The 21,994-nt window shown below is 42.0% G+C and overlaps 1 protein-coding gene across 6 annotated transcripts in view; it reads right to left on the bottom strand.

The window, feature by feature from the left end:
- Nucleotides 1-340: 340 nt before the first annotated feature.
- phldb2b (pleckstrin homology-like domain, family B, member 2b) overlaps nt 341-21,994 on the bottom strand; it is a 37,628-nt gene continuing 15,974 nt past the window's right edge. For 2 of the 6 annotated variants that reach the window (XM_086305961.1, XM_086305964.1), the window contains 19 exons: nt 21,648-21,767; nt 19,438-19,622; nt 17,834-19,096; nt 15,260-15,637; nt 14,353-14,514; nt 14,057-14,194; nt 12,817-12,945; nt 11,429-11,584; nt 11,132-11,242; nt 10,968-11,042; nt 10,277-10,429; nt 9,184-9,327; nt 8,463-8,562; nt 7,124-7,274; nt 4,274-4,364; nt 3,913-4,059; nt 2,300-2,519; nt 2,066-2,151; nt 341-1,981 (listed from right to left, as the gene is read on the bottom strand). In XM_086305961.1, the coding sequence (XP_086162087.1) occupies nt 1,841-1,981; nt 2,066-2,151; nt 2,300-2,519; nt 3,913-4,059; nt 4,274-4,364; nt 7,124-7,274; nt 8,463-8,562; nt 9,184-9,327; nt 10,277-10,429; nt 10,968-11,042; nt 11,132-11,242; nt 11,429-11,584; nt 12,817-12,945; nt 14,057-14,194; nt 14,353-14,514; nt 15,260-15,637; nt 17,834-19,096; nt 19,438-19,622; nt 21,648-21,767 (3,950 nt within the window). In that variant the 3' untranslated portion in view covers nt 341-1,840. Of the gene's footprint in view, nt 1,982-2,065; nt 2,152-2,299; nt 2,520-3,912; nt 4,060-4,273; nt 4,365-7,123; nt 7,275-8,462; nt 8,563-9,183; nt 9,328-9,921; nt 10,126-10,276; nt 10,430-10,806; nt 10,873-10,967; nt 11,043-11,131; nt 11,243-11,428; nt 11,585-12,816; nt 12,946-14,056; nt 14,195-14,352; nt 14,515-15,259; nt 15,638-17,833; nt 19,097-19,437; nt 19,623-21,647; nt 21,768-21,994 lie in introns of all 6 variants that reach the window. The other 4 variants (XM_086305965.1, XM_086305966.1, XM_086305963.1 and 1 more) reach the window with 4 other exon arrangements.

Here is a 21,994-nt window from a genome sequence, read left to right as displayed (position 1 = left end):
GGTGGAGTAAGGTAGGTGCATCCCTGATTCTGGGCTGGCTGTGTGGATTTCACCTGTCTGTACTGTAACTGTAACATAGGACAAATGAGAGTGCAGACACATATGATGTTTATTCCAGGAGTTTCACACAGGTAATAACACATTTCAGCTGAACTTAAATAAAGACTTCTTGTCTTTACTGTCTGTGATTCTTTATCCCAGTGATCTGTGGCAGGTTGCACTACAGCACAGTTGGAAATACTGCTGGTGGAAACCTGTAAAATGCTCCAGCTTCACTGTTCTCATAGAAAGGAATTCCTCAAGACAAAAACAACACAAACGATTATATTTATTATATATTCTTTTTTATTATTCATATGAAAATACAAAATTAAGATACATGCAATGGTACTGGCATAAATACAGTAAAATCAACATAAAAATTAATTATATAAAAATACTGGATGAATTAAAACACATGAAAGCTTCCTCTGTGACAACTCCATTAGTTTGGTAAAAATATGCTCGGCACGTCATGTCGAAACAGACAATATTCCACTTAAAAGATATTTCAAAGCAAAGAAACCAAATATACATTGTATCACATATGTATAAAGCTTGGTCAGCACGCAAAAACACAGGAGGCAAGATTATAAATGCAGTTATCAGCGGACAGAAATATGCCAATGCAGTGTGGAGTATAATGCATAAAGCAGCATTAGTGATCATAGTGGAATAGTCATTAAAAAAATAAAACACATTAAATTAGTGGTAATAAATGCAATGTAATGAAATGTAGTGGACTAAAGCAGCAGCACAGTAATCAGCCACCTTAGGACAAATAAATGTGTGTACCATAGATTTCGTCTGCTTGACTTCTAACAATAAAACTTCATCCTGCTGAAGTTCTTCCTTAAAAAAGCATCCAGGACCGCAATTCCACACTAGCGTACTTTCTCACCACTTTGGCGTTTTGTACGTAGATGCATGTAGTGCTAAAAAAATATTTAAAATGTGATTAAAAGGCACAAACACACATCTTTAGTTGATAATGGACCATACATGTCATAACATTTAAGAAATTAGCAGGCAAAATGTACAAATACGTTGGCGTTTTATTAACACGTTACCTATGCTGACACTGTTGTAAACCCGGCATCTGCATCCATTCAGAGAAGGGCTGATTAGTTTGGTTTGTGCGAGTGTGGTTTGGAATATTAGTGTCATTTACCGTGTAAGTACAGCACCTTGGAGCTACAGGAAAAGCCCATAGTAAATAGGCAATGTGCACAGAGTGCCTGCGCGCGCACACAGAGCAGGCAATTCATCACATGTGTATATACTCACACATGATCATATGATGCATGCATGCACATCCACGCACAGATTTAAGACCTGAGAATGCCCCATTAATCATACATGAAATGAATTCATTTAATAAAAAATACACCTTTACTAGATTATGAGGCATTTCATAATGTACAAATGCTTTTAAATGCCTTTCCCCCCGTTTCTTTGGAAATATTGGAAATATGTATAGTTTGTATAAAATGTTGAACACTGTAGGGCATAATATAGAGGCCAAAGTCAGCTCTGGTTTAACTAATGTTTCTAACTTACATAAAAAAATCAGAACAAAAAAACGTTATTCTTCTCTGAAGACGCTTAAACTGTTAAACTGTCCAATATCTGCCCGCAATTTCACATGAGAGCTCTGTAACACAACATGAAGTGTTATCTGTGTAACACAAATGCACATAAGCTTCATCCAGGAGGAAAATAAGGAGCTGATACTTTTGTCTTCAAAACCCACAAAGGACTGCAGCATTAAAAAAAACATGAGGCCCGTACATCTGCTTCACTACACCATGAACTGAGTGTATCCCTCAGCGCCTGTGACGATCACATCCATCCAGATCCTCATGGCCTCGGGAGAGGGAGCAACCATGTAGTAGACCCTATCGTGAGTCTTCACGCTGAAGGTCAGGGAGGGGTTTGGGCTCTGAAGGAGGGAGAGAGAATGAATTGTGAATGAAGAAGAAAGAGTTATGATGCACTTTTTGTATCAGCGTTGGAGAATGCATACCTTGTGTGCATTCTTCAAGTGATCGTAGTATACTTCTTCAATAGCTTGGAAGTAAATGACTCCTTTCAACTTGACTTCGTGCTTGTCTGGAGAGAACATACGAGTACATGCCAAATTAGAAGAAATACACAACTTTAACATTTATGTGTGTGATTCTATCTACACAGAGAGTTTTTTTTAATTGTTTTTAATCAGACTTTGCTGAGTGTGGTTGCAAGTGTGTGCTGTCCTTACCTGCGTAGTAGGATAGTGTGCGTCTGTTGCGGTCAAAGACGAACCAGCGTTTCTTCCACGTTTTGATTTTGCCTCCCATCTTGACCAAGTAGCCTCGGCAGGTCTTTTCAGAGATGGACAGGTGGAAGCACGTGTCTAGGCTGTGGCCCGCCGACTCAATGTGAGCCCGCAAGTCAAAATCGTCCTTCCTCACAGGCAGATACCGAGTAAGAGGCCGGGACTTGAGGGAGAGGAATCATTTGAGAATGTAATGACAAAGATGTATTTATAATTTCTTATGAATTCTTTTGTTTTTACCAAATTCCTATAAAACACAAAGATTTACAGAAAGTCATACATTAGGAAACATCAGAGTATTTCTCTCTCTTTGTTCTGCTGCCAACATTTGATGGTCCGGGAAAAAGAACTAAAGATGATAAATGAAGCTTACTATGAGAACTGTCAACACAGACATGATTAAAACCATGCAGAAGGAGGTGCTGTAAGTATGTCTGAAATAGGGCTGGGCGATATATCGAGTTTTTTAAAAATATCAATATATCTTCATACGAGATGTAAGATGTGACAATATCGTTTATATTGATATGTTACATTATAATTATACTTGTGGAGCAGCAAGTTTGCCTCTCTTTCGTCCACTTTTGTCTCTACGCAAACTCACTCAGCCTCGCCTCTCCTTCACTGAACAACTCCCCCTCCCCCACAGCTTCACCTGCAGGCAACGACAAGGTGAACACGGCAAATCTCCGTTAACGAGTTACCGCGGATCGCCCCGTGCGTGGGGCTGGTCGGCGTCAATGTGTTAGCGAGCTAACCGCGCTAACGACATGCAGCCCACAGGAGCTGCATGGCCTAAAATCTGACCGCGAACCGATTTTATGTGGTACACGGCGCTCAGCAATCTGTCAAAAAATGTTTTAGTACGACTTTGGTAAGCTACGAAGTTGCACCGCTTGATGGATTGTCGGAGCATTACGGCTACCGTAGTCTGGAGCCTCGCGGAGTGATACGTATTGTGCTTCAACGTAATATTACCGTATTGTGTGTGTTAAAAGACACAGTTACAAAGAGGATTTCAAACTCCAGGCTGTCAGTCACGCAGTAGAACTTGGGAACAGAGCAGCTGTGAAATCTGTCTTTGTTATTATGCTCATCGTCTTTTAGTTTACATTTTGACTGCACAATTTTGAGCTTTTGTTATGCACAAAAACAACATTGTTTTCTTTTATTTATGGAGCATTATTATTTAATAAATGCTGATAATTTCTTTTTGAGTAATTGCTTCATGTACATCTATGCTGTATGTTAATAAAAGTGCCTGTGTGACATCTGGGACACAGCTTTGACTAAGAACTGTCTTTTTGTTCTTACCTTATGGCTTTAAAAAAAAATATATCGAGACATATATCGTATATCGCCATCCAGCTAAAAATATCGAAATATGAATTTTGGGTCATATCGCCCAGCCCTAGTCTGAAATGTATAAAAGTAAGCTACAGAAACAAGACAGAGTGCACTGTCAAAAGAAGGTAAAAGGTTAGTTCCCTTGAAGTTCATACGTATGTTTTGGATAAAGAACCTCTATTATCCACAACTCTTCCCAGACCTCTTACCTGCACCCTCTGCTTTTCTCGAAGCTTCACCTCGCGGTCGATCAGTTTCTGGCGTCTGTTGGTCTCCTCTTGTAACCTTTTCTCCAGATCCTCCCGTCTCCTCCTCTCCTCTTCCAAGGCCTGCTTTCGAAATTCCATTTCCCGCTCCTTAAGAACGATTCAGATGCAGTCACAGGTTATTTAATGACACACACATAAAAAACACAACAATTTTGCAGTTTGGGCAAATGAAGTAGCACCTCTATCTTTAAGGTTTGGAATTATTACAAAGATACTCGACTGATCTGCATGTTGGCTTTAACGCTACATATCTCTCTAACATTAAATAAAATGTGAAAATATGAATAAATCAAATAGTGACCTTGTGTTCGAGGAGGCGGTTCTTCTCGGCCTGCGCCTCTCTCAGCAGGCGCTCCATCTCCTCCAGCTTGGCTACATTTGACGTACTGGCACTACAGCGCAAAAAGCACATACAGCAACAATTATAGAAAATAATGTACCTTTTGCTTTACATCAAACACTTGACACTTATAGAAAAACAAACAAAAAACCCACTTTGGGATTTTCCAAAAATGCAAGGGAGCAGCTCGCGAGTTAATAAAAAAAAAACAGTGGGTACACCAACACGCGACATGAGAAAATCAATGAACTTGGACTTTTCTTTGAAATTGTTTGATGAATGTCGGCATTACTATAATCCAATATAGGGCTCCAGCTATCGATATTGTTTTAGTACTCGAGTTAATCAAGTAATCGGATTAGAAATACTTATGTCTTATCACTGAGCAATAGTAAATATTCAGTCAGTGAAGAGAAGCTAGCATGTCAGCATAAAAGTGACATTCTTATTGGTATAACTGTTAATAATTAATAATAACAATTAATGCTAGTAATGATTCAGTGTGCAACTTAGCACTTTTATTTTTTATATTTTTAAATATTATATACAATACCATTTAATAAATAAAACACTTTAATTACTATAAATCTGCAAAGTCATGGTACTAAAGTCTTCAAATAAATATGGCCTAGAACACCCCATGCCCCCCTTTAGACTCACCCCTGCAGTTAACATTGTGATAAAAAGTGGGACGGCTTTAGTAAGCTGCCTAATTTAAACAGTTCATCTACATCTTCTATTGCAGCTGTATTTGTAGTCTCTAGTGTGGGTGAAACGCTCACATAGTCATGGTGACAACTGAGCCCTAAAGAGTTGCGGATTAAAAAAAACATCAAAGTGAAAAACTTGCATCGAGGATTTTTTCATAATGGAGTTTTTCGAGTTGGTCGATGAATGGTTGCAGTGTGTGTACATACATGCATACAACACATGTAGATCTACAGCCAAAAAGAAGAACTCTGTTTAACATTCCAAAGTAAACGCTAAACTGTCCTGAGAATACTGATTATTCACTGGTTGTGTGTGTGTGTGTGTGTGTGTGTGTGTGTGTGTGTGTGTGTGTGTGTGTGCGCGCTAAATCAAAGAGGAAATCCATTAAGAAAAGAGGCCGCGTTGCCAAGGCAAACCATCTATGTTATCTCTTTAGGTCTTTGAGGCCTTGTCTGATTTAGAGTCTCCCAAACTGCATATGGTCTACACATGACACTCACTCCTGACATCACAGCGAAAGGATCTATGTATGTATTTCTCTGTCACGTCAAGCAGTAATTCTTTTTCTCACACTAATTTTCTTGCCAAGTCTATTTACTCTCACAAATGCACTTCTGGTACCACCGCCGTGCTGACTTACATTCATTTTATGAAACCTTACCCAAGCCCTGAACATAACCTGCTTTACCCTAACCTTAATCCAAGTCTGAGCACTACCTTTTAAATATTTCTGTTATTGGAATTTGCCTTTTTATACTCAGGGGAAGGCCAATTCCCAAAATAAGACCGTGTAACCAGATTTAAGCAACATAAGCAATGTACACACACACACACACACACACACACACACACACACACACACACACACCTCTTCTTATCTGGATCCAGGAGGAAATGAATACCCGGTGTTGATGTCACAACAGTGCTAAGAAGAATGGTGCACATCAGACTGAACTATAAACAAATCAGGAAGCGAGACAGGGTGGAGAAATTTGGAGCAGCCCGAGTGCAGAGAGGACAAAAAAGAAACGGGAGGGAGGGCATGAAAAAAAACCAACAAAAAAACTAGAACATTTGCAAAAGGGAAAAAAACCCTCTTTTTTTCCCCACTCTGCTATTTTTTCATTGTCTTCTTCATCAGTTTCCAGATGCTTTTTCTCAACAAAACACCAGCAAAGAATCCAAAAACAGTAACAAGTCGAATCATTTTGAAAGAAATTAGAGCACTTGTTACTATTAAATGAAAAAGTACTTAATTATGAATGAATATCAACATATCACCAAAGTCAAATATGAATTAAACAGTACCACCGATGGCATTTTTCTTACCTCAATCGACGAGAGGTAACTGCACTCATTGTCAATACACACCCATGCAGTTCCAAATGTATTTATTCGAGTTCTGGACTACTTGGGAAAAAAATTGTTCTAACACTTCTATCTCCCGAAACAGGACTCATCACTGCAAATTAACAAAAAAACTCCAGCTCTGTCATAAAACTGATCCACATTCCCCAACGTGACTTCCAGTGCAATATAACCTCATGCAGCCTAATCTGAGCCAAAGCACACTGAGAATAAAAACGCGCAAAACAGAGATGTAACTCTGCAAATGGTTTCAAATCTGCTGGAACGAGACCATACCATTCAGAGAAACAAGAGGAGGGGAGACAAAAGATGTAAAAAGGATTGAGGGAAAGCAGGCACACATGGTTTTACTCCAGTCGGGGGGCTGAACCCCTAAATGGACCTCCACACTCATGCTGGTTTGCTCAGTTAATCTGAACCTGAGGGGGCTGACTGGAAAGGCACCCGCGCACACACCCCTTTATGTTTTCTGTCTTCCGTAAGCTGATCCCTACAACTCTAATCAACAGAGTCCTCCCCCCTTAACTCATGCTACACGCTCAGTTCTACACATCCTATTCTCCAAGGAGGGAACATGAAAGGCAGGAAACTCTTTTTTTATTTAATTTTTTGCTAGCAAGCCCTCCCCACTTCATCCAACTTTCTGTCCCATTTCAACTTATTCTAAAGACGTCTTTAACAGTTATTTTCATCAGCGCATACACACTGCTGACAGGCCTTTGTGTCACCTACCTGGAGATGTTGTCAGGTGAGCAAGCAGAAATGCTGGTTTCAATAGAGTCACTACTATCCACACTCATTGTGTCAAAGGCCTGGTTTTCACGGTACCCAAAGGCATCGAGGTAGACGTTGGTCTGAGAAGCAGCTCGGGAGCTCGGCTGACCTGGATACACACAAACGCAATGAAGACGAAAAAGGATGAATTCTCCAGTAGCAACCAAGGTTACTTACTCCTCCTGCCCACGCATTAACCCAAGCCTTCTACCTGTCGGTGTAACTTCTTCTGGGACAGACTGCCCGGACGGGTTCAAATTTTGATTACAATGCCCCGCCACCGTTACACTGTGTACTCACACGTCCCGGGAAAAAATATATCCAGGCCTTAATGCTACGATTAGGTGAAACTGCGGCCTAACAGTAAGACACTCAAGCACACAAAATAAATGGAAAATAAAGAGGAAAAAATATTTTCTGTAAAACAAGCACAGAAACAGGTTTTGAGATTTAAAAATGAATAAAAACAGCAGCCTGAAACTGTCCCAAAAACTTCTGGAAAGACAAAAAGATATTCTCATGAAGCTGACGGATGAATGATGACAGATCTACAGTGCGGACACTTTAAAGAGAGACTAACTAAACCTCCTGGTGCAGGAAGAAACACACACACAAAAACTGATACCATCAGCTCTGTTTACTAGACCCACCCATCAGATGAGCCAGATCAGGGGACTAAAGGGGCCAAGGCATCAGATACATGTGCCAGTTCCCAGAAAGCAACGACAGTACACTTATAACATGAGACACACAGTACTTCAAAATGATCCCCCAAAATACTGATTTGTTGTCTGAAGGGCAATGAAAAAATTATTTTATGAAAGACTAAACTACTTATTCTTATGTCTAAGTAGGTGCAAATCTAAATTAAATTTATAATAGCGATGCCTATGCAAAAGGTTGCTATGGAGAGGAGGCATGGTGTCCTTCAGGTGGCATCCTGTATCTTTCTGGGCCAAACAGCAAACATCCACACAGACTGCAAACGCTTTACACTCTTGTGTGTCATATTTTCTTAACAGTGAAGACGTTACAACAGCTCGTGTAAATCCCCACGAAGTGATGGAACGCTCACATTCCTCCACTGACAGATAAGCAAATGTGGAATTTATCAAAACACAATGAGGTGCACACCCACAAACAAAGCCTCTTGCTGGGATATTGTCTCCATATAAGGTGCATTTTCAAATCCCAGCTCAGCGATGAGTGTGGTTTTGTGTGTTTGTGTGATACACGAGAGAAAAAAAAGAGAGTAAGATCAAGTGAAGTTAAGTGTATTTGTGTGTGTGTGTTTTACCTTTATGCAGACGTCGAGATTCACTTTCCTTATTGGATAAATTGAGGATTCTTGGAAGAATACTGCCACAACTTGTAGTCTGTACCAGAGGCTGATGGGACTATAAAGAATCAAGAAGACAGAGAAGAAATGGGTGCTTCATATTCTATTTATAATAAACACTATAACTCAAAGACCAAGTGGTGAAGCCGAAAAGTGATACACAGACCAAGTCTGACATTTAGTGGTAAATTTGTAAACCAATCATTTCCACCATAGTTTTCGTAAAAAAACGTTGTTTTCTGATGAAGATCGAGACGATAACTAAACAAAAACTAATGCACAAGGACAAAAACTATGATGAAACATACTGACACATTTGTCAGTGAATAAAATGAGATCCAATCAGAACTAATTAAGCTGCGCAGAAAGGCGGGACGAGTTTGGAAGTGATCCAGGTTAGACATGCACATCACAAATAGCTCCCATGCTCCCTGTTTCTCATGAAAACGTGACAAAATGTCAGCGCTTTGGAGGAAGAGAAGAGCAGACATATGAACACATCTCGCATTTGATGTCAAGGAAAATAAGATGCTCTGTGAACTCCCATCTGTAAAAACACCACAAAGTTTCACACTAAATCAACTTTAGATTTAATCTAATATAATCTAATCATATTTAGTCGGAAGTTGCTGTCACTTTTTTTTTTTTTTTTTACATGCACAATCATCTCTGTTTGTACCTTTGTGGGGAAGCTGCGCCCGAGTGTTGCACACATAAACTGGGGATTCATGGCGGTCGCAGTTTTCTTCCAGGGTAATGTATCACTTAGATGTGAGCCACTTTCTTTCTCAGACCTCTTCCTCTCCTCCAGAAGACGGAAATGCTGATGAGACACACACACACAGAAAACATGAACACAATTACCAAAAATTTAAATTATTCATTTCACTTTCAGTCATATATCAATGTCCCCATACTTTAAGTGTAACGTAAAGTCTTGGTGTGCAGGATTTAAAATGTCTTACTCTGGCGCCATCTGCTGGAGGATCAATAAGTCACAGTGGCAGAAGTGCATTCTCCCTTTCTTAACCCACATTCAATAATTTTATTCTTTAGACAGATGGATCTAGTTTCAATGTAATATGCTTGTGATATAAAAATAAACACACAGTTGTTTACACACCAACACACACACACAGTCGTGTTTTCATGTTTGTGGGGACATCTAATTGACATTATGTTTTCCCTTGCCGCTTACCCTAACCTTAACCATCAAAAATGAATGCCTAACCTTAACTCTTACCCTAAACTGAAACGTAACCTAATTGTAACCTTGACACTAAAAACACATTTTGGGTGAGGACAGGCATTTTGTCCCCATAATGGCTGGGAGTCCCCACAAGTATAGGAGAATGCCAATTTTTGGTCCCCACAAAGATATATAAATATGGTATACATATACACACACACACATTACCTGCCTGTGTTGCTGATGGCGCTTTTTGACAGGAAGGGGAGGTGGGGGGGAGTCTGGGAGAGGGGAAGGGTCTCGATATGTCACCATGTTCTCTGGCCAGTGCACAGAGGGTGTTTTTGGGAGGGGGCGGGGATTTAGACGGGAGGAAGAAGAAGGAGAGGAGGAAGAGGAGTGACAGTCGGCAGGTGAGGAAGAATGACAGAGCTTCGGAAAAAGAAAGGAACATTGTCAGAAAGCTGAAATGAGCGCAGAAACAGGAAGACAAGCTGGGGGAGAGAACCAGCCGCACACTTTGCACCATCCGCCTCGGCGTACTTATCTACACACGATAAACCCGTCACACCACTACACACACCTCATCCTCCGCTGGTTTGGGGGTGTCCTCATCAGGGGAAAGGGTTGCCTCGGGCTCAGGAGAGGCTTTGGTCAGAGTGGGGGCAGGAGCAGCTTTAGGGTCTTGCCCAAGCTGTGAGTAAAGCTCATTGATTTCACTGACTGTGACATAGCCCTGCAAGGTGTCATGTGGAGAGAGAAGGGGTGAGGCATAGCGGGAAGTGAGTTAGCCGTGGAAATTAGTTGTTAGAACAATGCAAAAATTTAGTGGCAATTTCAGAAATAAGTTATTTACACACAACACTGTTAACATGAGACAAAGGACACACTAACAAGATTATGTCAGCATTAATATACAGTACGTGGACGTATAAAAATAAGCTTCATCTCAAATTTCTGGAACTTCTAGTAGTGCTTTACAAGAGCTAGCAGTTAGAACAAGAGGCTACAGTGGCAAAACAAAGAAGACGACTGGGAATAAAGAGAAAAAATGGAAACCAAAAATAAAGTGGAACACAAAAGGGGAAATATTAGCTCAGAAAGGCAAAGTACCTCTGCGTTCTTGAGAAAAATAGAAGAAAGGAGGGAGCAACACACATCAGCCAAAGAGACTGAATCCTAGCAAGCGGAAAAGGAAATCATAGCCATTAAAATCAGGATATCGCCCGTTCCAGGACTCGTAAGTAACCACAGCATCCGCCAATCACACCAACCTCTCTCAGGGTGAAACTCCGTCCACCGGTGAGGCCAGCGTATTTTCTTTCCAGCACAGCCAGGCTTTCTTTCTCCTGGCAGACAGATACAGACACAAAAATGAACTTTTCCCATCATTAATACAGAGCACAGCACGCACATGCGAACATAAAATCTGCCATACTCTCTGCAGCATGGACTCAAGGTTGCTCCTCTCCTTCAAGAAGCTCTCCTTCTCTCGTTGAACCTGCTGCGTAATCTGCGCCGACTGCTTCTTCAGAGTTAACAGACGCTCCTGCGAGAGGGAGAGCGGAACAAACTTATCAAGCGCCTCTAGCCTGCTTAGAAAGTATGAATCAAACATTCCTGTTAACCCTGCAAATCTAAACAAATTGACATTTAAAGAGCAAATTCAGCTTCAAACAGCAGATTAAACAGGCTGGATTTTTAAATCAAAAACAACCGAGAAGAGAGCTGATACCTTGCGGGTGACGGTGCTGCGTTGGTAGTCTGCGATCTCCCGGAGAAGCTGCTGGGTGTGGGTCTCCTTCTCCTCGTCCTGCCTGCTCTCTCTCTCGAGCTGCTGAAACTCCAGGTCCTCAAAACGCTTTGTCTCTGCCTCAAGCACTTCGCAGTCCTGATACACACAATGAAATAGATAATACAAGTGTACACTACTGCTCACAAATTTTTAGTTGTCACTGGGAGTAACTGTATGATTTCTGAAGTCAAAGCAGCACAGTACCCTGTGCAGTACAGCTTAAACCTGCTTGATACAGACCGCTGTGGCGAGCTTTAATTATCTGAAGATCTAGGGCTGGTACCTTAGGATCACATGACCAAGCAGTCAGTCTTCCTTTGCTACTGATGTTTTTATTCTTTTTTATTTATTTTTTGAGTACAGCAATGTACTGTAGCACATCCTGCAGTCTGGCATTGCCCTAATAATGACCTGAAAGTAACACAGGCATAATAGGTGGTAATCTGCATAAATGTAGTAATATGGGTTGTCTTTCATGGCTAAACTTACTTCCAAAGCTGATGCTGCGCTCTCCTAAACTTAAAACAAACCCTTTCACTAAACTTGAACTCCGTAAATTGCAATAAAAAACAAGAAAAATTCCACTAATCCAAAACTTTGCATGCTTTTTTAGCCACCACATTAGAGAAAGAACATCAAGTATACGTGCAAGTGTCCATAAAAGAAACCTTCTCACATAAAAACCTGCATCTACTAATATTAGCAAATAAATGCCAACATACTCAAATACGACAAATAATCGTTTATCAAATACGTCTCATTCCATAACATACGTAGACACGGGTGCAAACCAGACTGTGAAATCTCTAATGTGTGTGTCATCAACACTAAACATGCAACAACACATCACTACCGTTTGGCTAAACATGCAGCCTTTCACACACCATAAGCATTCGCCCCAAAGTGAAGATGATTTAAATGTGCCGCCTCTTTGATAAGTCGTTTCAAAGAACAGTCGCTCATCAAACACAAAAGGTGAAGCCTTTAGACATTACACCCAACAGAGTGAGTCTGTAAGAACCAAACAGGTACCAAAGCCTGACACTTTAGAGATGATATAAAACATAAAGAGGGAATGATTGAGAATGAACGTTAGCTCTGAAAGTGTGCCATGCTCTCATGCAAGTAAGCAAACATTATATAAACGAGTCTGTCATGTGAACAAATGTTTAGAGTCAGTGCTAGTATTTGCCGATATAGCGGTCACATTTATGTTGAATACTTTCTCGAATATGCATGATTTCCATTGGCTCTTCCACTATATTTTTCTAAATATATGTATGTGCGTGTGTTTGTGTGCATATGTGTGTGTGTTTGTGTGTACTGACCCTGGCTAGCTGCTCCTGCAGGGGCTCCTTGGTGGCTTCAGGACAGCTGTCCAGCTGGGAGCGCTGCTCACACACAATCTGAGCCAACCTCTCTACTCTGCCCTTTTCTGCCTGCAGCAGCTTGCACGCCTGGCAGGCAAACGTACGTACACACAGATGCACACACGCATTCCCACACGAGGACGTACACCATGTACATGTTTGTTTATGTGTACATATAGACACAAAAAGACGAACACACACACATACACACACACACACACACACAAAGGACAGAGAGGATGGCAGAGTTAGTGGGGATTGGGGAGCAACAGTTAGTTACTACAGCGACCAGGTCAGTACGGATAGCCTAGTGGGTGGGGAGGGAGGGAAAGCTGGAGGGAGCGCAATGGAAAACTGATTAATGATGTTATGAGACTTCACTTCTGCCGTTTTATTCGTTTTTTTATGAATGCAAATGATTGAAATGATTAAGTAAGAAGAGAGAACGGGCATGTATGGAATGGCGCAGCAGAGGTTAACTATCACACTGATGGCTCTTTCTATAAAATACACAAAACACACATTCACCTAGAATATGTGCAAGCACTCAACTTCATCTGCTCTTCAACCAGTTTTTAACACCCGGGGCTACACGCATCTACCCGATCGCTCGCTTTTCTTTCCCTAACTTCTTCCGCTGGCAGATGCCGGTGCATGGAAATTTCAGAGTGAGTCCAGGACTCAGTCGAACACAGGCCAAACCAAAGCACGCGCACACACACGGATACACACCAGAAATACCGTCCATTTATCCGCTTACACCTCCCACTCTGTCAATAATATCATATGGTGTTATAAATGTAGAAAAAATATAGGCACACTTGCTTCCCTACACTTGCCAAACAGGATCACTTGATGACCGCTACTCCCCGGACAGTCTTAGCAGATATATATTTGGACCAGAGAGAGCATGAGAAGGATTAACACCTACCGCCCGGGTCTCTCAGTTGCCTATGTATTTTTAATGCCATGTTGCTAGTAAAAATATAGGCTGTATGAGTGAATGGAGATGGCTTTTCAAACACCTAAAAGAATTTTTCCATATGTTAATGTGTATTTCTCTCCCCTTTTGATGACCATATGTATTCAAAGGCAAAGTTAAGCATATTCAAAGGGACCTCTAACTTTTAACCCAGCTGGATTACAGATGATAAAGAGGTCTGTAAGCATCCCATTCTGAGTGTATCAACTTGAATACCTTTTCTTTTTCCTGCTGGGATTGGGTCTCTAGGTCAGCTATCTTGTTGTGAAGCGCTTCTAAAGCATCTTTTTCGTGTTGAAGAGCTGCTATCTCGGACTCCTGCTCAGCTTCAACTAGAGCTCGCTCAACCTCGACCTTTAAAAAAAAAAAAAAAAAAACACGCGCACACACCGCTCAGTTTTAAACCAATACTTTATATCTGTGCTTTTATCAAAACATTCTCATTCATCTTTTGTTAATCTTGACAATAAATCAATCAATAAATAAAGTAAATATCATCATCGTCTATATACCTCTCGGGCAGATTCCTCAATTTGATTGTCCAGCTCTTTGATCTTTTGTTCAAGCTCCTCCATGTTGTTCAGGACCTGGATTCTCTCCTCTTCCACGCGCCTCACTTCCTCCTCTGAAGGGATCGTGTCCTGTCCACGATGGCGAGCTGCATCCTCTAGAGCCTGGTAACATCATCATCAATGTAGTCGCTGATTTAACTCCTGCTAACATGCACTTACATTGACATATCTGCGAGACCTGTAATAATAATCACTGATGCCACAAATGGAAAGGAAAGCGTATGGGCTCCATACATACACACAAATGCCTGCTGTCAGTTCATGCTAACACTTAGCATGCTCTAATCTAATAAATGGACTGTAAATATGTCCCATCTGTGTTGAGTAGGATGTTTGTGTCAATACTTTCTAAGTATTAGGAGGAGGGATCCTTGTCACTGTTATGTTTTCCAGGATGAATGGGGGGCTAAACACTTCCTGCATAAATCTTGATTAATATTTTAGTAAGATGACCAAGGTCAAAGGTGCACGAAGAAGAAAAAACATACATCTATCATTTTACCAAATCAACAGAGACTAATGTTACAGAATATTCTCTTGCATGAAGTCTTCAGAGTGACTAAAGTCTGTAGACCATCAAGGCATTGCATATTTCACTGTATTTATTTTATACTACCGGAATATTTTTTTAAATTTATGTTTTCTCCTACTTTTTTGAATGAGGGTCAAAAGTTATATGATTCTACTGAACAAACACGGTTCTGTAGACTAGTTCATCTTATACACCAAATAACATTTGTTTTTGCTCTTGATAGCACCTCAGTGATACTGCACTCACACATGGAGGGCATTTCTGTGTTAGCATAAAGTTCTAACAGTCACAAAATAAGTGTCCTGTGTCTTATACCTCATTTGTCCTATGTGCACGTGGTGAAGGTGTGGGGGCAAAGCTTCGCAGACTGATAGCAGGCGATTCGGCCCTGTTGTCTCGGTGACCGCTGCTACGCCTCCGTCGTACCTGCAGGTCATCATCATAGTAACCGTTCTCCGATCCAGGGGAGGTCGTGTGCCCGTTTCCGACTATTCCACTAACAGCTGAAGAGTCGGAAAAGACAGAAGGCGTGTCATCATCTTCGTCGGTCAGCTGCAGCTTCTCAAGCTCCTGGTTGATCTTCTGCAGGTCTGCAACAGCTGAAGTGGAGCTTGTGGCTGCGGCGCCTCCGTCCCTTTCAGCTCGGCCCAGCTCAGAGCAAAGAGACAAGATGGTCTCTAGCCGCTGTCGCTCCTGAGATGATGGCAAACATAAAGGCACACACGTGTATGGGTTATGTGCATGCAATGGCAAGTACTATTTAAGATCACGTTTTTAATGTTGACATGTTGCTGAAGTTTTACACAAATACAATGCAACCCTATAGTATTGAGCTTAGTCAAGTTTTAAATAATAGTATTACCTCGGGAAGCATCACAGAAGTCAGTCCTTCTAAAACTTTTTCCGTTTAGTCCAAAATAAAGAAAAGTAGCGTTTACTTAGTATTCAGCATGACCCTCTCCTGTATGTGGATCTAATTTGGTCTAATATTTGCAGATTTTAGAAGAAACATTTCTTCTCACTGAGAATCCCTGGAGTGAGCACTTCTCCCTGCCAGTGCATAGCTATATGTGGGGCACTACGGAGGCTGCAGAGAGTCAAAAATGCCCTCTTGCAGGTTCAGCAGTTACTTCTCTCAAGGGTTACGTATATGAGCCCCACAGCCAGCCTGTGTTAGTAATATTAGATACAGAGAGGGGGGGAAATGGACAGAGGTGTGTGTGTGTGAGTGATAGAGAGAAAGAGTGAGCTAATGAGAAGGTGGTCAGCTGTCAACCATGGTCATAAGTGTGCACAAGAACCGGCTTTGACTCCAAAGTAGGAATGTGTCTATGAATGTCACCGTGGAAACAAGATGCTTTCCAGGGAATTCTTCACAAGGAGAGAATCGGATCCAGGTAACATTTGGATTGTGAAAATCATGAAATAGTTAACTGTGTGTTTAGGAAAAGCACGAAACACTCACTTTATAGTGCTTCTTAGTTAAACAGTTATGTCAGAATCCACATATAACAAAGCATCGAACACATTTTACCATGCACACATACAAACCCCAATTATAACACGTAACATGAACCAGGAGCTGGCACAAAACGTGTCCGTGTCAGTTTGTCACCTTGCGCTATTCTAATGGGCATAAGCTTCTGTGGAGCCTCTATAGTAATCAGCTGTCAACTAGAGCAAGAGACAGAAAGAAGAAGAGAGGACAAAGACACGGACATATGAGAGGAAAGCTGGAGAAAGCACGAAAATGAAAGACGGTGAAAGAAGCGAAAGACAGGAAACGAGCTGGGAAATTTTTGGACAACACGCCTTGCTTTAAATTCATTTTTAAAAGGTTTGTGTGCCTTTAATTAACACAGACATTAATTTCAGCTTTCTTTTTTAGCGGTCTCTTGTTTCAGAATTCTATTTTCTAAAGATACCACTAGGGGGCAGACAAATACAAGACAATAAGGCTAGACTGAAACACTACAATTGCTGCTACATCTCACCTTTAGTCATCTGATTAAAGTAGAGATGCACGTGATTATAACTCCCTGTATAATGTGGATCATCGATGATATTTAACACCAGGGCACGCACTAAAACAGGCAGTCGAAATAGTTTCAACCCAATTAAGTGCAACACTGCAACACAATTCATTCCCCCATCTTCAAACCGGCAAAAGAGAAAATCTTCACATCATGAAAGCTCAAAACCACGCTCATAAGAATGTGGAGGCTTGTCAAAAGCCACCGTCAAAGTGTTCTTTAAATCAGAGATACTGAGACACTTTAATTGTGAGAACATGGCTGAGAGAAACAGAGAAATAGAAAGAGAGGGATCACGAGATCGGTTGTCATTATATGTTGATAATATGTGTTTATCCACCTGCTACACTATAACTCTGTAATCTTCTTGGTTTCTCTTACCCACATCTGACTGATGTGTTCTGTGGCTCCTTAGCACAGCAAACCACACTGGGTGGACCTCCAGATGACTGACATAAACATGAACCTCATATGAACACATATACACACACACACAATCCAAGTACAGGGTTAAGAATAGTGCTGTTAGTATGGGCTAACTGCCATGAGCACCTGTCAAGTGGTGAACCTCACTGTGCGCCTGTGTTAAGCTCCCTGGGAGAGTATGTTTGAGAGCGCAAGGAGCAGGGAAGCATTCCTACACTCGTTCCATGTTTGGTGTCTTTGTATGCGTGCACAAAATAACATTAAACCTTAAACACCCTGCTCTCCTGCCTATATTCAGTCTATCTGAATAAGCTTAGCTGGAGGATGCACTCTATGATGATAAGTCAAAAAAAAAGCAAATACTAAATGGCACAGTACAAACAGCAGCTACAATGCTTTAAATACAGAAGCTAAAAGCAATAAAACTCACCAGTCTCTCCACCTCCTGCTCACGGAGTCTCTCCTCTTTTTGGCGTTGGTGGTAGTCTGTCAGTTCTTCCTTCCCACTTAGGGAGCTGATACTCCCCCTTCTTTCCCTGAACCCCCCTGGCGGGGTCACCCCTGCTTTGCCAAATGACTGCCTCCTCTCCCCCAGACCAATTCCAGTTTCCAGGCCGGCCTTCCCAAATGAAGAACTCCTCTCTCTAAGTCCTAGTCCCGGTGCAACGGTGAGTTCAAGGCCCACTCCTGGTGTTTCTTTCTCCGCCACAGACATTTCTGCTCCTGAGGAGGCGTCATTGCTGCTTAGCCGTTCTTGTTCTGGAGGGCTCGAAGCTATAGAGCTGATGGAGCCTATTGAGCTGGTGGAGGTTAGGCTGAGTTTTTTGGCAACACGAGGAGAAGAGGAGCCCCCTGCCCTGGATGGGATTGTTACATCTGGTGGAGTGGATGTGGATGTGGAAGAGATGGAGTGGGAGGTGGAGCAGGAGGAGGTCCTAGGGGAAGAGAGGGAGATCGACACGACACCTTCCCCTTGAGCTGTGGTCTGGCCTTTAATCCTGTTTGCAGCTTGCTGACTGGAGTGACTAGACTTGTGGTTGAGGTCAGCGTTTTGGCCGTTGCTGTAATGCTCTTTGCTAAATTTGTAATCCCCAGCAGTATCAGACCGCCGTGGAGGCAGCGTTGACAAAGTTAGCACTCCATTATTATTGTCACGGGGGGACGGGGAGGGACAGAGGCGTGGCAGTGAGCGGCTGTGTCCTCCTGCTGTCATCCCACTCAACGAACCTGCTGAGTATTTCCTGGTTCGACTAGTGGGCGTCGGCTCCTGGTTCCCCTGGTTCCCCTGGTTCCCATAGGTGCGACGTCCTAGACGGGGGCTAGAGGGCATGCTGGCAGCGCCCCCAGAAGATGGAGTGCGGGATGAGGAAGAAGATGGAGGAAGAGAGAGGAGATAGTTCTCACTACTGGCAACAGAAGTGGAAGATCCCCCACCATTCCAGGTGGAGAGTAAAGGAGAGGAGCTCTGACTGTGCAGTCGTCGGCTATCGCTGGTGCTAAAATTGTCCTGACTGCGGCCAACTGAAGAGCGCGAGGCCAAAGAAGAAGAAGGGTCGGAACGTCGCCCGGGGGAAAGAGGGGGAGCAGATTTTAAGGACAAAGAAGGACGATCGGAGCTATAGAAACGCCTTGCCTGTTCCTGATAGGCTGATGAAGATGTGGCAGGACTGGAGACAGGTGTGGTGGGGGGAGACTGGGAGACAGAAAAGAAAAAAATGTATGATTAGAAATATATAAGAATTCAGTTCTCCTGTGGAAGCTATAGACAGAAACAAATGAAGAAATGGAAATACACAAATATGATCATTTTCAGGCTTTATTAGATTCAAGTGTTTACAGTGTAATATAAATTACAGAAACACTGATATTGATGTATGTGTTGATGAATATGTGCAGAATTGTGTTTGGAGAACACAATGCAGAATGCAACGATGTAACAACTGGTTCATGTAATGAGTGAATATCAGCTAGAATCATTCACAACCCCTGTTAAAGTGCCCTGAGAGGTAATGTTGGAGCTAAAGGATGACCAACCTGTGTCACACTGAAGTAGGAGGGGTTGGCATTCCCGTTGGCTCTCAGGCTGTTTTCAAGGGCAATTTTCTTACGCTGCAGGGTGTCCATCAAGTCCCGAAGCTCAGATGCTGATCGCATGCCCCTAGCACTACTGGTGCCACCCACAACTGCATGGCTATAGTCACTGCTAAACTTCAGGTAGTCTGGACGGGGAGAGAGATTAAATTGAAAAGAAAATGAATCTATAACATGGGAAAGCTAGGTTAAACATAAACATAAGCTATCGAACGACTAGATAGAAAAGTAGATACAGAAAGAGGAAAGAGAAACAGGGAGAACAAATATGGAAATTATGTGTGAAGAGCCAGGTGAAGACAGAGGAAGGAAAGAGGGAGTGGCGAATGAAAATAGAGAGCGAGAGAGAGGGAGAGATTTATGTATAGTTAAACCTGCAGCTATTCATAAATGGGACCCTTGGCAGAACAAACTCAAACCAAACAATCCACAACTAACCCTATCCCTGAGAATAGGAAACAATCCTGTCCCACACACACACACACAAACTGCATGCAAATACACATTCACACAAAACCATCCATTAGATCCAAGACAAACAGTTTAACTCGAGTTCAGTTCCTCAGTATAGGATTTTGTAGATGAGATAAACCACAAAATATTCTGGAATACCCTCATGAGGCTCCCCCCGCCCTTCCTTAAGTCTTTTATTTAAAGTAGCTTCAGCAGTGAGGAGGTCTTTTTTCTCAAAACCTCAGCTGAGTCAATTTTTACTTCCTTCCTGCTGGATTTACAAATAAACTATCATTTTCTTTCAATAGCATAGCTAAGATTGGCAGCAATGCTAAGTATAAGTAAGTCTGCCTGATAGCTCCGGTACTATTTTGGTGCAAAATTCCAAAAAGAAAACAGTAAATATCTTCTGAAAAAGGCCAAGCAGGTGAAAACACTTAGGGTAAAGTAATGTGCTCAAACCTTGCCCAGTTTTCAAAATTATCTGTGGCTTTATGTGGAAAAGGAGCTATTACAATGTTCAAACTTAGACCACCCAGTGTTTAACAACCACATACACCCACATACACATATATACACTTTCCTGCAACTGTGGCTCCGCCTGTATGTTCCATGTGTAAAAGAAAGCGAGAACCTGGAGCACCTAAAAGTGCATAGACAGATTATAGATGAATATAAGCCTGTGTGAGAAAATGTCAAACCCTTACATGGTGGAGTGAACTGAGGCAGAAGGTGAAAGACATCATAAGATCTAGAAAAATGCAGGCATGCTCACACACACACACACACAGGGTGTTTGTGTCCATACATGGGCAGATTTACACCGGAGGGCTGGTGTGCATCAACTCTCTCCTTTCATGATTGTTCTGCTCCAACATATTCAGTTGTGTTTGTGTGGGAGCCTTGTCTTTAGTTGGACGTCTTTAAAATAAGGGTTGGTGACGGTGAAGAATATCTCTGCCCATAATAATAATCTTTCCTAACACACGTGCGTGAAGCTGTGGAAGAAATAAGCACCTTCTGCCTGTTTAAAGAGCGGGATTTCCACTGAATACAGCAGCCTCGAGCACTCGATAAATCGCCTAAGAGATAGCAGAGTCCAGATGTATCGCCGTGGCAATGGACAGACACCATACAACCAAAACATTCCAATATGCTTTGAATTTTAGGTTTTGGAATGTGTGTGAAAGTGCATTTGGGAAAGACATATGAGAAGACTGACAGAAACACCTGCCCCCACCCTAACACTGACTCTTTCCTCCCACCACTTTCAGGCAGCAGCCATGGTTAATGTGCACAGAAAAGTTGAGCTCACATGCATTCTCCGCTTTTCCCCCCCTGCCAGTCAGTTAGATGACATCCAATCTTTGAAATCTGAATTTATTTACATTCTTTATGGTTCAACCAGGTCGTTAAATTGGGTCAGTGTGGTCCTCCAATTGGATGTAACCCATCTGGAGTGTGACTATCTGTAACTCCATACTGACATAACAGTGAAGTGACTAGTGAGAAGAGCAGCAGATGTTACATCAGCAGCTGGATCTAATGGAGCACTGAAGATGGCAAAGAAGTGAAAAGCCAGTAAAGTAATAATCAAAAAGGCCTACATGTATATTCTGGAATGGCAAAATTAAGACACAGAGGAGACAAACCAAAGAGGGATCAAGCACAGCTCAGGGTCAGCCCCTTGTGTGATGTACCTGTGTTGTAGGCTAAAGCTGATACAGGACTCTTTTGGGGAAGCATGCTCTTCATTCTGCTGGCTTCCTCAGGATGGTTGAACCGGAACAAATAGGATTTTCCCAGACACAAAGAATAACCTGAAAGGGAAAACACAAACAGACGTCTCAAATTACTGAGACAAATGATGCAAAATCTGCAGGTAACCAGGTAACATGTGAAGCTAGTGTGATACAGAATACACCATTACAACATCCACATTACAGCGCATATGTGAAGAGGTAAGTCTTAAGTAGATTCATGTGAGCCTGGGTGTTTATTCACAGCTAGACACACTTGCGCACGCGCAGCAGACGACTGTGTTTGC

The sequence above is a fragment of the Aulonocara sp. 'chitande type north' Nkhata Bay genome, linkage group LG9 (genome assembly GCF_057382095.1).
Source record: "Aulonocara sp. 'chitande type north' Nkhata Bay isolate Kocher_YH1m ecotype deep benthic linkage group LG9, A_spYH_male_GT1.1, whole genome shotgun sequence".
In the NCBI taxonomy this organism is placed as follows: Eukaryota; Metazoa; Chordata; class Actinopteri; order Cichliformes; family Cichlidae; genus Aulonocara; species Aulonocara sp. 'chitande type north' Nkhata Bay.
Note: the sequence above shows the minus strand (reverse complement) of the source record. Positions and strands in the feature narration are given on the sequence as shown.